At 43.1% G+C, this 14,622-nt stretch overlaps 1 protein-coding gene across 1 annotated transcript in view; it reads right to left on the bottom strand.

The window, feature by feature from the left end:
* LOC126336989 (uncharacterized) overlaps positions 1–14,622 on the bottom strand; it is a 112,034-nt gene that overhangs the window by 66,334 nt on the left and 31,078 nt on the right. Inside the window, exon 2 of the mRNA XM_050001230.1 lies at positions 3,999–4,158. Within this exon, the coding sequence (XP_049857187.1) occupies positions 3,999–4,158 (160 nt within the window). The remainder of the gene's footprint in view (positions 1–3,998; positions 4,159–14,622) is intronic.

Below are 14,622 nucleotides of genomic sequence, written 5' to 3'. Positions count from 1 at the left end.
CAGCTCTAAACCGTAACATGGCGGTGTGTAACGTAACTATGTCACTGCCTCAGAAACAACGTGCTGCATTCGAATTGCGAATGCGAAGAGTTCGTCCACACACTCCTTTTGCATGACAATGCTAAACCACACACGAGCGATGTAACATTTGGAAAAATCCGACGCCTAGCGTTCACTGTCATGACTTGGTCCCATCCGATTTTCATCTGTCTCCAAAACTTAAAGAACACCTTCAACCAGTTCACTTTGATAGTGATGAAACAATGCAAGCTTAAGTGACATTATGGCTCACTCAACAATTTCAAATATTCTACAGTTACGATATCAAGCAATTAATCTTTAGTTGGGAGAGATGTATTCGTCGCCAGGGTAACTACGTTGAGAAACAGATATGTAGACGTGAAGAAAAACATGTAGAGTATTAATAAAGTCCGTTTTATTTGAAAAGATTTAAGAGTCTTCGTATAAAAAATTCGGAGGCGTTACTTTTCAGCACGCCCTTTGTTGTAACCTGTTGTGATCAAACAACAACGGACGATGGAGAGAGACCTTACGATGAAAACAAGCTAGAAGCAGCGGAGTGACAGAGACAACCAAACAAATCCAAGATGTCCATTAGTAATGAAAACAAAGAACGATAAACACGTTGTCTGTTGTTGAGCCGATGTAACGATTAGACTCGCTGGCTGAGCTGTTTTTTTTTTTTTATTATTGTGATTTCATTCCGCTGCCCCATATGGGCAGGGGAGGGCTGTCAGCAGCACAATCCACCGCTCTTCAGCCGAGTGATATTAAAACATACAAGAAGAATAAAAGGTTACACACATAAGGCGATAAAGGGGAACTGAAAACAGAATAATGGGAGAAAATGGAGGTAACAAATAGACTAACACGGAGACGTTCATGGAGGACAGTTAAAAAAAAAGTCATCAGAAACACAAAATGGACATGCACAGGTTAAAAGTCGGCCACAGTAGTAAAAACACTCCAGAACAACACACTTACAACCAACTTGGAGCACACATGATGAAGAATAAAACTGCTAGGCGTGACCTGCCGAGGGAAAGGGCAGAGAGGATGGAAAAGGAGGAAGGAGGGGAGAGTAAGGGGCAGCAGGTGAAGCGGAAGGATGAAGAGAGGAGGGGCATCAGTGGGTACACGAAGAGGCAGGGGACTTGTGGGGCGGGAGATGAAGAGGGAAGACAGGGCAGAAGGAGTGCAGTGACACTGAAAGGTGGCACAAGAGATGGAGGGAGAATAGGAGGGGAAAACCACTCAGGAGGATGGCGAGGAGAGGGAGCCCTGAGGAGGAGGCAGGAAGATGGGGTTAGAGTTGGTAGGAAGGGTAAATGTCAGGGAGAAACTCATCATCCGGGAGGGGTAGATGGTGAAAGTTGCATTGGGAAAGGAGATGGAGGGTGTGGAGATGGAGAGAGGGTGGGACACAACGGAAAGGCGCGGCAACTGGCTGGGGGTGGAGAGGATGGGAGACACCAGGCGGTGAGGGGGATCAAGGCGGCGGACAATATATAGTGTGCGGATGGGTTCAAGGAAAAGGAGAAGGTGGGGGAAGGGGATGAGGTAGTAGAGAATGCGCGTGGGGGACAGATGGCGGATGCAGAAGGCGAGGCTGAGCACATGGCGTTCGAGGACTTGGAGGCCTTTATAGAACCGGGGGGGGGGGGGGGGCGGAAATCCAAGCTACGCTGGCATAACAGAGGATGGGGCGGATCAAGGACTTGTAGGTGTGAAGGATGGTGGAAGGATGCAGACCCGCACATCTGGCCGGACAGTAGTTTGAGGCAGCAGAGGCGGTTGTGAGCCTTGTTTTGGATGGTAAGGAGATGGGGAGTCCTGGTGAGGTGGCGGTCGAGTGTGAGGCTAAGGTGTTTGAGGGTAGGAGTGAGGTGGATAGGAGGGCCATAAATGGTGAGGTAGAAATCATGGAGGCGGAAGGAGCTGGTGGTGCGGCCTATGATCATCGCCTGGGTCTTGGAGGGATTGACACGGAGGAACCACTGGTTGCACCAAGCGGTGAATTAGTCTAGGTGGGTTTGGAAGGTACGTTGGGATCTTTGAAGGGTAGGATAAAGGGCTAGGAAGACGGTGTCATCAGCAAACTGGAGAATATGATCGGGGAGGGGGGGGGGATGCTAGGGCATATCAGCAGTGTACAGGAGATAGAGGAGAGGGGAAAGGACAGAACCATGGGGCACGCCAGCAGAGGGATAGAAAGTAAGGGAGTTGGAATTGTGGATAGTCACGTAGGAGGGACGATGGGCGAGGAAGGAAGTAACGAGATGGCCGAAGTTGATGGGGAGATCATAGGTCTGGAGTTTGTAGAGGATCCCGGGATGCCAGACACGATCGTAGGTGTTCTGGAGATCAAGGGAAGCAAAGATAGCGGACCGGTGGGAGTTAGGTTGGAGGGAAAGAAGATTGGTAAGGTTAAGGAGCTGGTCGTCGGCGGAGAAGGAAGGCTGGAAGCCACATTGGGGAGGAGGAAGGAGGCGGTGCGGGTTAAGGTGGCGGCGAATACGGCGAGAGAGGATGGCCTCGAGGACCTTACTGAACATGGAGGTGAGGCAGATGGGACGATAGGAAGAGGTATCAGAGAGGGATTTGTTAGGTTTAGCTAACAGCAGGACACAAGAAGTCTTCCACACGTCGGGGTAAAATCCAATGGAGAGGAGGACATTGTACAGGGTAGCAACGACAGACAGGAAGGATGGAGGGGATTCCTTGAGGTGACAGTAGGTGACGCCATCATGACCAGGGACGGTGTTGCGTTTGGAGCAGAGGACGAGTGTGATGTCCAAGTACTGGAAGCTAGGGGCGAGTGGGGGGAGACAGGTGTCAGTGTGGTCAATGACGGTGGGAAAGAGGGAGTAATCAAAATGGGGATCGTCAGGAATGGAGAAGACCTCGGATAGGTGGGAAGCAAAACGGTTAGCCTTACTGAGGTTGTCAGGAATGGGTCGATCGTCATGGAGCATAAGGTAATGCGGAGTGGGATGGCTACCAGTAAGGCGGTGGAAGGCTGACCAGTACTTGGAGGAGTTGACAGGGAGGGTGGAGTTGAAGCGTGTGCATATCTGGCACCAGTCCCGGCGTTTCTTTGCATTAAGGAGGTTGGCGGGTGAGAGCATCCCGGTCACGAGTGCAGAGGAAGGAGCGGTAGAGCCTGCAGGATTCACACAGAAGAAGGTCGGCCTGTGGAGGAAGCGTAGGGCGGTGAGGGTGGATGAGTTTGGTAGGAACATGAGCCTCCACAGCGTCAGTGATGGTCTTCTGAAGGAAGGAAGAGGCATGGGTGATGTCACCAGGGTGGTGAAAGGTGAGGGGGTGGCTTTCTACCTGTAAGGCAATGCTGGCTGAGCGAGAGGCAGGCGCTTAAATGCTCTATTGGGTGCGCCGCTATTGGCCGCTGGAACCACATGTTGCACTGTGGCGCCCTCATGCTAAATGCCGGCCAGTACGCGCGCGTCGCCACAGCTTACGGCGCGATGGTGCAGAGGCCTCTAGGGATCTTCCACGTCCGTGACGTCTGACGGGGATTCAAATTCCGCGGGGCGCGGTAGCAGACACTCGTATTTCTGTTACATTTCCGGTGTAGGTGGAGTAGCACGTAGAGTTAGACAATTCCAACGACGATAGTTTGCTACGATTTTGTAGAGAACTTCCTTTAACCTCTCAGTGTTCTAAATACGGTAGTCTTTGGTCTGCATGACGATGATCATCGCTTTGGGCATTGCAACAGTATTCGTAATACTTACAGACTGACTGTCGCATTCTTTACCTACCAGTAACATCAGCTGAAATCACACGAGGTACGTCATTCGACAGGAGCTGTAACTCCTTTTCAGCAATGTTATCATACTGGCATACATTGCATAAAGACAAGTACGCAAAATGTAATCTTACCTGTGCAGCTCTTATACATGTGCATCAATGTGTTTCAAAAGTGAGTGCATCAACCTGTGGGACCAGGACCTCACCTTTTTAGTACTCTCCTCGTTGGTGCCAAGTGCGAGGCTGTTAGTGGAGAAAGCCCGAAATAGCCGCCGTTTGTGTAGCGCGCGCACGTTCTCCATCTGGACCTCGTTTAACCCCAGATCGTACTCCACCAATTGAGGCTGGGGTGATGTAGCTCCCTGCCTGCAAACAAAGAAAAATCAAAACCCACTGAAGCTGGAGTACCTGTAACAGATTTTACGAGCTACCATCTATAATTCAGTTACTCTCTCTCTCTCTCTCTCTCTCTCTCTCTCTCTCTCTCTCTCTCTCTATTTAGGTGTGTATATACTTATTACCACGAGTATTTTATAAAACACCTTGCAGTATCCCAAAATGTTTTTTTAGTTATTGCTACTTGTTTTGTATCACAGGCACTCTTCATATTATACTTCAGGTGGTACACAGCGTGTTTCAGGACGGATGGTCAGTACTCAGGGATATAACTGGAACGATCACTCGAAGCAAAAATTCTAGTGAACACGGGCACTAACACACACACCTTAAGATCTATGAGCACTGTGTTTTTGATGCCGTGAAACGGACCTCTTCTACTACAAGTACTTTGCTTCTCATATTTCTGGGCGTCTTAGTATGCATCAAAACAAGAAAAAAATGTCCAGTAAGCATAGGTTCTATAGTGGACACCTTAAGACCTACGAACACTTGCTCACCTTCGCTCCTGTGAAACAGATCTCTTCTTACAAACAAGTGCTTATATTTTTTAAAGTGTGCATTTTGGAACTCATGTTTACTAGACTTTTTCGCTTCAAATGATCGTTCCTGTCATATTTTAAATACTCGCTATGCTTCCTGGAATACCATGTTGTACAAACAAAACCCATTACTTTGTTCCAACTTATAAAAAATATGTCCACTCTTCTTTCATTTAGAGACTCTTAGAGTAAACTCCATAAGTGTCGGGCCGACAGCAGCACAGCGTTGGGATTTCTCCGTTGTGTCAAATCTGACACTGCCAGAGCACCTTGGAATGCCGCAGAAGATGCTTTGTAATGTGTCCCTTCCAATCCCATTGCGGTCTACATCTACATCTACTTCTACATGGATACTCTGCTAATCATATTTTTAAGTGCCTGGCAGAGGGTTCACCGAACCACATTTGTCTTTCTGTGCTAGCTCTGATTTTCGTTATTTCATTGTGATGAACGTTTCTGTCTATGTAGGTCGGCGTCCACAAAATATTTTCGCATTCAGAAGAGAAAATTAGTGATTGAAATTCGTGAGAAGATTCTGCCGCAAGGAAAAACGCCGTTGTTTTAATGATGCCCACCCCAAATCCTATATCATTTCAGTGACATTCTCTCCCCTATTTTGCGACAGTACAGAATGTGCTGCACTTCTTTGAACTTTCTCGTTGTACTCTGTGAATCCTATCTGGTAAGGCTCCACACCACGCAGCAGTATTCTAAAACAGGACGGACAAGCGTAGTGTAGGTAGCCTTTTAGTAGATCTGTTACATTTTCAAATTGGTTACCCTTCTACACAACATTTTCTATGTGTTTCCTCAAATTGCAGTTGTTCATAACTGTAATTCCTAGATATTTAGTTGAATTTACGGCCTTCAGATTTGGCTGGTTTATCATGTAACCGAAGTTTAATGGATTTCTTTTAGCACTCATGTGGATGACCTGACAATTTTTGTTATTTAGGTTCAATTGCCAATTTTTGGATTATACAGATATCTTTTCTAAATCGTTTTGCAATTTGTTTAGATCTTCTGATGACTTTCCTGGGCAGGATAAACGACAGCATCATCTGCAAACAACCTAAGACGGCTACTCAGATTGTCTCCTAAATCTTTTATATAGGTAAGGAACACCAAAACGCCTACAACACTACCTTGGGAAACGCCAGAAATTACATCTCTTTTACTCGATGACTTTCCGTTAATTACTACAAACTGTGACCCTTCGGACAGGAAATCACGAATCCAGTCACGTAACTGAAACGATAATCATTTAGCACGCAATTTCACTACAAGCTGCTTGTGTGGTACAGCGTCAAATGCCTTCTGGAAATCCAGAAATACAGAACCAAATTCAAATACCTTATCAATAGCATTCAACACTCCATGTGAGTAAAGAGCTAGTTGTTTTTCACAAGAATTATGTTTTCTAAATCCGTGTTGACTGTGTGTCAATAGACTTCTCTTCGAGGTAACCCACAATGTTCGAACTCAATATATGTTCCAAAATTCTGTTGCATTTCGATGTTAATGATATACGCCTGCAGTTTAGTGGATTGCTCGTACTACCTTTCTTGAACACTGGTGTGACCTGCGCAAGTTTCCAATCTTTGGGTACAGATCTTTCGTCAGGTGAACAGTTGTATATGATTGTTAAGTAGCGAGCTGTTGTATCAGCATACTCAGAAGACATCTAACTCTGGTGGATAAGGTAACCGTATAATTTTGCCCCTTAACATAGCATTTAAAATTTAAAAACTTAAGTTACCCATCAAGTTGAGGAGTTTAACACCACACATGCCGTACTTCAAGTAAAGTGATACTAATATGCATAATGCGAAGGGGCAACGTTAACTCGATACTAACATACATCCGCTGCTTTGCATGTTAATAGTCACGTAAGTATCGCAATCAGTTTGAACCGAAGTCGACGTAGCGAGTTCCCAGCCGTTGAGAGAAGTAGAACCAGGAACGCATTTCGAATGGGTCCACAAAAACAGCCGACCCTTCGCAGAGGGGAGGCAGACACCGTTAGCTAACAGTAAGCAATTAAGTGGGCTTCTCTGACTCACACCTCTGTGGAACAGAAAGAAACAACATAGCAAGCGTCCATGTGGCCGCTTCCAATACATGGAATACGCATTTATAAAAAAATTTTAAGTCGCACGAAATGAAGCAGGGCAGAGACGATAGGACAGAACACACACAGAAAGACCACACCTGATGCCTGGGAAGGCTTCTCGGAAAGGAATGGTTGCAGAATCCAAGGGGAGGCCTTTGACAAGAATGAGAAATATTGTCGCTGTGTTTCTTCTTTTTTTTTCCAAAACAGAAAACAGGCCACAGTGGAAAATACCACTGTTTTTAACGAACACTTACTTATCATGTGATGAAGGCGTGGAGAACACGAGGGTGCACGTGGACACCTTGTGCATGGATGGAGCCTGAGAGTATAGGAGCGAAACATGAATGCTATAGGACAGAAGGAAAATAGTTTCCACCCCAATACGCTTATCAAGCTTCACTGGGCCAAGAAACGACGCAAGTCGTACCATAATCTGCACTGCCCGCTACGAATTGTGGTAGGCGATAAACACAAGCTACAGTGGGGAGTGAACAAAAAAGATATACAGATCAGGGCCTTGAGGAGGAGGAGGAGATCTCTTCAGACCAGGGCTGTGTGTAGATGGAGCACTTATGCACTGTAGGCCTAGAAGAGTTTTTTTAGTGAACATTTACATTCACACGGTTCGAAAATCTCGTAACATCTCTTGAGTGGAGATTACGGATTTCGACCCGAGTTAGTTTTTTTCCGTGGAACAATTACAGACGGCGTAGATTTACACGTCGCTAAGCCAGAGCGAGTGGACATTGCCAATAGTTAAGCCAGGGAAAAACACAGTCTTTCGCTTCATGAACACTCAGGGCAGTTTCCGACTGATGATACAGTCAAAGTAGTAGTAGTAGAGGGGTTTTGGGCGCACGACGGCAAGGTCGTCAGCGCCCGATCAATAACATAGTGAGACGGGTGTCAAGAAAAATCCCAGAACAGGAATATAAAACGAAACAGAAAACATGGGTAACAATCGTTGAAAAACATGTGCTCACCCACACCAAAGCGTGGGATGAAGCAGAGCGTCAGCAGTAAAACATGGACAACACAGTAAGAAGATGATAGAGGGAGCTAAAACAAAGTAGCAGATGGAAGTGGCTGGCTGACCGCAAGGAAAAAAGGGGAGGAGTCAGCCACTGTGCTGCACACTAAAATCTCCAGCCTAGAAGTTTAGGCCAGAGTCCAGACACATCACAAAACTTAAAAACCCTAGACACACACGTCTCATCATTAGCTAAAACAGAAGGCAGATCCCCATCAACTTGTGCTTCTGCCCGTGCATCACGGCATAAAATGCAGTCTGTTAAAATGTGCCGGACAGAGATGTGCACACCACAAGCATCACAAAACGGAGGATCCTCCCGCCGTAATAAAAAGCTGTGTGTGAGAGGACAGTGCCCGATCCGAAGACGTGTGAGGGCCACCTCCTCCCGCCTGAGCAACCGGTCGGAGGAACGCCACGGCCGAGTGGTTGACTTTATCAACCACAGTTTATTGGCCGTCACAGTCAAAGCCAGAACAGTATTGAGTTTTACAGTTCCGCACAGCGTCGACGCGCCACCCTCATCATACGCCTCTGCCGACCACGGCAATCGCCGACAAAGAACGGTAAATACCATGTTCCTCAGGCGCTCAGTAACGGGGTCACTAACTTGAGTGTGCACTTCAATTCTATTGGTGATTGGAGTTGTATTATGCATTTTCTTCTCATTCCCTCATGTCCATGATATCCACGTTTCGCCTGTGTGTTCACAGGGCTTGAAAGTCGAGAAAGATATCAATAAATATACGTTATTGTCCACCTAAAATAGCATAGACAATGGGGTATATAGTAGCGTTGGGAGTGTAATATTTTGGAGGATAAATTGTTTTGTCATTGTTGTATTGTAAGTTACGCTAGGGGTTATGTTCTCACGTAGGAACGCTTTTGAAAGGTTGTTATTTGTTCATGTTTATCGCGATTAATTTCATTTTCGTGAATTCAATGTCAGGATATTCATAATTATGGAGGATTTTCCAATGTCACCAACTACACACTTGAACTCAATGTGTAACAAAAAGATTTAGTACAGGTAACAGTTGTTTGTGTTTTCTAGATTAGAGGCTACCTTTTCCTTATTGAAATATATTAGGGCATGTGTGACAGCTGTTGTTCTGATGTATAATCGCGAATACATCCAGAATCTCCTTACCTTGCACGACCTAGGCTCACAACCCCTTTAATTCTGACAGATATCTTCATGCATGGCAAATGGTAAGGATGGGATAAACCAACCCCAGGGGGGGGGGGTACATTAGATGGTATGCTCTCTGACCAGGAAGACTGCCTCCACTATTCCGAAAATATATACTTCTACGTTACTCAAGTTGGCAGCTGTTCTGTATTCGAATTCCGGAATATATACTTCGTCTTCTTTGGCGAAGGCATTTCAGTGATGAGCAGATAAAGGCTAAAACATGCCTTTAAAAATTTCGTGACTATTTCTGGGTGAAAAATCACTTTGTCCTTTCAATAGCTCTTCTGAGGCTTTTAGCAGGTGGATGTAAACTCCAAGCTCCTCTAGCATTTTCAAAGGTAAACATTTTGGAACTTTGTGGTACATTTCCATCAGTTCTCCTAGTGTACGAAGTTAACGTTTAGTACTTCTTTACATGTGCCTCAAATGCTGTCCTACTATTCTTACCATATCGTTCCTGATACGGGATCTTAAAACTTCACCTAGTTTGGCTTGTGTAACTTTTATTAGATTCAGTTCATTTGTTTTTGTGTACTTTGGAACTGTTATATCTGTTATTTTTTGCAATGCTAGGTTTATGCCTTAAGTTGTGTATTAAATCGCCTCGACTCCAGTTCTCTAAGGCTACGTTGGCTGGAAAAACTTGGCGATACTTTGTGATACTCACCCTTTGTATCTCAGTGATAAATTTCTTCTTAACTTTAATTTTTTTTACTTTTATCATTTGTATTATTTATTTTGTTTGTCACATACGCTGGACATCTTGTACCCTATATTCATTTGGTGTTGCTACTTGTTTGATAATTCCTAGTTCTGTTTACAAATCGTTTTACGTGAGTGGCAGTCTGGCGGCACTGTTGCACATGGCTTAGAAGTATGCTGTGTTATGTTGGAATGGGTGTCGTGAGATCTGTTCTGTAACATTCTCTGAGCAAGTGTCTTCTCGGTAGGCGCTGAAAAGTGTGGCTTCCTTTCACCCTATTGACAGATAAACATAAAAAAATTTATTGCTCTATTCGTTTCAGTTTCTAAAGTGAATGTTCCAATCAAAGTGAATGTTTCCATCAGTTCAGCTACCTACTTAATTTTTCTTTCCTTTAAACAAAAAAGGAGCCATCACTGTACGGCTTGTGATAAATCATCTTCTCTTTAATTTTTGGGAAACAGCTACAAAATTGGTTCTCTACGTTTGTCACAAAATTTCTGCCCTTAGTTAAACCACTGTCTTGCATAAAACCCTTGTCCTTAAAAAGATAATACAGTCCGAATCTAACTTGAACTCTAGCAAATCCAAGTGTTCTGAAATTTTACCCACACTAATTGACGAGTTCCTTCACATTATTCTTAAAAATTTCCAAAGTTTCTCAAAAAGTTAAATTGGTTTAGAGATTCATCAGTTTACAGCTTGTAATAAACCATCGTCTCTCTAGATTTTGAGAAAGACCTACAAAATTTGTTCTCTACGTTTTTCACAAAATTTCTGCCCTTCGTTAAACCAACGTCTTGCATAAAACCCTTGTCCTGAAAAAGATAAAACAGTCCGAGAATGTAACCTGAGCTCTAGCAAATCCAAGTCTTCTGAAATTTCACCCGTACTATTTGACGAGTTTTTTCACACTATTCTTAAAAATTTCAAAAGTTTCTGAAAAAGTTAAATTGGTTTACAGATTCACAATACCTAACAAGACCCGGCGTCCGTCCTCTGGGTACGCCTTTCACTATGATCACAAAGTAAATTTTATTTCTGACATAATAAGCCTCCTGTAATCAGTAAGCCGACTTAAAATTAAGACATAACGCTGTATTCAGGAGCTCATTAACTGCTTCCGTACCATTGCAAATAATTCGCAATGACACATTACATTTGTGCAGCTTTACTTGCACTTTGCTTCTGGTGTTTTTGGAGTCATTTTAGTCAATTTAAATTTTTCACCCAGAGAAAACAAAAATGGCGGATCTTCTAGTTTAGCCTTTAATTCCACTGGAACTTCTTTATCAGGTCCTCCTAATTTAATATTCTCAGTTCCATATTCCAGAATAGACCGCTTCATGTTGTTTCCGTAATCGTTTATGTAGATTACTAAATAGATGTACTCTTCATCAGCTTCGATTGTGATTACATCAGTAGAATCCAATCTGAATTAACTTCATTTATTAACTTCTCTCTTGTTAATATCTTTTCACCGTCTTTTCGCGTTGAATAGTTTCTTTAGTTTTGACTGCTGTACATGTCTCTTGGGATTTAGTTACTTCAGCTTCCCCACATTCTACATTTACTTCTGCGACCATACGCTTCGTTTTCTCTCATCTTTGTCCGAGATCGTGCTTAAGCCTTTTATTAAAAGTGCTTGTTCGTCACTGGTAAAAACAATGCGATTTACATTAACTGCCCAACGTTATGTTTCGCACATTTTCGACTTCTCTCCCTGCATATGCTATTTCTTGACAAAGATTAGCTTCTTCTTATTGCATCCTTTTACGAAATTATTCGTTACTTTCCATTTCTCACGCTAATTGCGCCTTCAGTTTGCCTAGATAGCAGTAGTGTCAGTAGATTACTTAACTATAAATGATAAACTTTCTTTTCCGATACATCTAGACTATATTTCCTGTCTTATCCACCCTTTATTACCAGAAAATTTTGATAGAGACGATTTAGCCTCAATCAACTCACCGCACTGGGGTAGGATGGGCACTCCACCATACATTTGCTGGGATGTTTTCTTCTCTATAATAAAATATGTTTTTCAACATAGAAAACCTTCATTAATCTTTTGCGTATAATGTTTTGGAATATTTTATCTGCCCTGGAAGCGGATAATAAGAAGCCTCTCAGATATAAGTGTCACTTAGGTAACTGAATGCCCATGGTGGAGCATATACTGACACAGAATACAGCCTTTAGTTTCTGTTGTAGCATCTAGCGGATAGCGGTCAGAGTCTGTTCACTAAGTTGGTGTAACTGCTACAAACATGTCTTGATCAACAGACAACTCTTGAAGATTATGATCTTCAACAGAGGTCACCATAACCATCATTAATTTTAAAAATCATGGTGAAACAACAGGGAAGATATCCACTACCTCGCGAGGTATACCGTAAATGTCCTGGGTTTTCTGGTCATGGCATGGAGGAGGAACAGGAACATCTTGAAAATGAGAAGAGTTGGACCTTTTCAAAATCTCTTCGCAAACACTATATTTCTACACGCAAGCAAAATACGCTACTTAGGACAGACAAACGTAAACAGCTTACAGATACACAAGAAAATTTGCGCATCCACCTCCTCGCAGCGTAAGAGATTCATTTTATAGGTGAAAAGAGGCACACCAACAATGTTTGGTACATCATTTGCGATTCACACATTAGTCATAGACAGCAGTCTAGATTTCAGTTCAGTGTCAAAAGAATCTCTACATTAACCTTCCAAAAAGGAAACAAAAGATACGCAATCATCAAAGCACATGCACCAACAAACTATCGTTACAGAAAGAAACCGCGAGAAGTTGAAGACTTTATGAAAGACAAGGAAGAAATAACAAACAAAATATCGGAACGACATATAAATGTGACAGAGGACTTCAATGCACAATTACGCAAAGAGAGAAGAACAAGCAACTCACAGGCCCATACAGAGAACATAATGGCATGAACAAGAACGGAGAAGAGCACATACATTATTGCCAAAATTTTAACTTAAAAATTATCTTAACGAAATTTTAAAAACGAAGACGAAAACTCACACCATGGAAAACGTCCAAACACATAAGGGGACAATTCCAAATAGATCACGTAGCTATAACAAATAAAAAATAAAAAATAAATTTTGAACGTGAGAACAAGCAAAGGGCACCTAAAGGGATCTTCACTTGCTAGAAGTAGAGCTTATGCCATTCCAAGCAACAAAAGAGAACACAGAAGAAAACCATCAGATCAGAACTAAAGAAAATTGGACACTCCTCGCGAAAGCAATTCATAAGGCAATGGACTGGCAGTCAGCTTGCCAGGAAACGCAACCACAGATGATGGAACACTGCACATGACCGTGCCATTCAACGAAGAAACCAGTTATGGAAGTTTAGTAGTAACGGAACAACAGAAACGTGGCGGTAGGATTTCCAAAAAGTCCAGAAACAATTCTCGAAAGGTATTAGAAGACAGAAAAGCGTGTACGACAAAAGTATACTAAATAAATACAAAAGGTATCAGCCTCCCAATATCTATTTCAAAACAACAAAAGCATTCCATAAACAATTAGTAAAAAGCTGCCAAATTCTTTAAAAACCTTGGATGAACTCCACAATTCCAAAAAGCCTAAAAAAATAAATTTCACGACAACAATATCAAATCAAAAATCGTAATCGTCCGCAGTTAAAGTAGTAGTGGAGATTATTAAACAACTAAAAACAATAGAGCCTCGGGAGAAGATGGCATTACCACCGAGCTCTGGAAATTCAAAGACAAAACATCACAAAAAATTCATAAACCTCTCACAGAAATATGCATTGAGAAAATCGCACAGGAATGGAAATGCGCGTTGATCTGCTCACTGCACAAAAAGGGCAGCAACACAGACCCTACTAACTACAAAGGTACAGACAGGGCTGGACAAAAATATGGATTCAGCAAAAACACAAAGACATTACCATGCTTAATAATGTGCAGGGAAACCGTTGGCGTTCAGTACTTCCAGTTGTCTCGGAGTGGATAAATACAGGTCCTATATGGTTCTTAGGGTAATCTCATACCATTCTTCCTGCAAAATATGGCAAGTTCCGGTAATGATGATGGAGGTGGACAGCAAACACATTTTATTCTTTCCAATGTAGACCACAAACATTGCTGTGGTGGCCAGGGGGATGCGACGATTCATCCTCGTGTCCACAAAACCAGTCCTGGACAATTCTAGCTATGTGAACAGAGACCCTGCCGTCTTGGAACACAGCATCACCATTGGGAAACAAACACTATATCATGAAATGCATATGATCAGCCAAAATGATCACATAAACCTTGGCAGTAATGCGATCCTGCAGAGTAACCATGGGTCCTATGGAATACCCCCACCAAGTTTCACATTTGGGTTGCAGACTCGGCCAGAAGAAAAAAAAACAGCTTGAAACAAGACTCACCCGGCCAAATGACATTATTCCATTGCTCTATAGCCCAGGCTTCGAAATAATGTTTTTGTGCTATCGGGATCTGCATCATTGAAGTGTAGTTTCAGAGTTGCACCTCGGACCGCTATCCCTTCTTACGGAGCTCCATTCGTGTTAGTTTTGGAGCTGAGAGGTTACGTGAGTGCGATATTTAGTTTTGCAGTGAACTATACAGCTCTCGTCCTCTTATTTTTCGTCACAGTCGTCTTCAATGATCATCTGTCACGATATTTTCAGAAACGTTCGTCCGCGCTGTGGCTGAGAGGATGATTTTTTCCTGATTTCACTGTATGTGGTAGAAATATTCGATATGGTTCTTCTTGAAATGTCAAATACTTCAGCTGTCTTGGTTACGGAAGTACCCACAATATGAGCGTCACCTACTTGCCCAC

Source organism: Schistocerca gregaria, chromosome 1 (assembly GCF_023897955.1).
Source record: "Schistocerca gregaria isolate iqSchGreg1 chromosome 1, iqSchGreg1.2, whole genome shotgun sequence".
Lineage (NCBI taxonomy): Eukaryota > Metazoa > Arthropoda > Insecta > Orthoptera > Acrididae > Schistocerca > Schistocerca gregaria.
The sequence above is the reverse complement of the archived record's forward strand: the minus strand, read 5'-3'. Positions and strand labels throughout refer to the sequence as shown.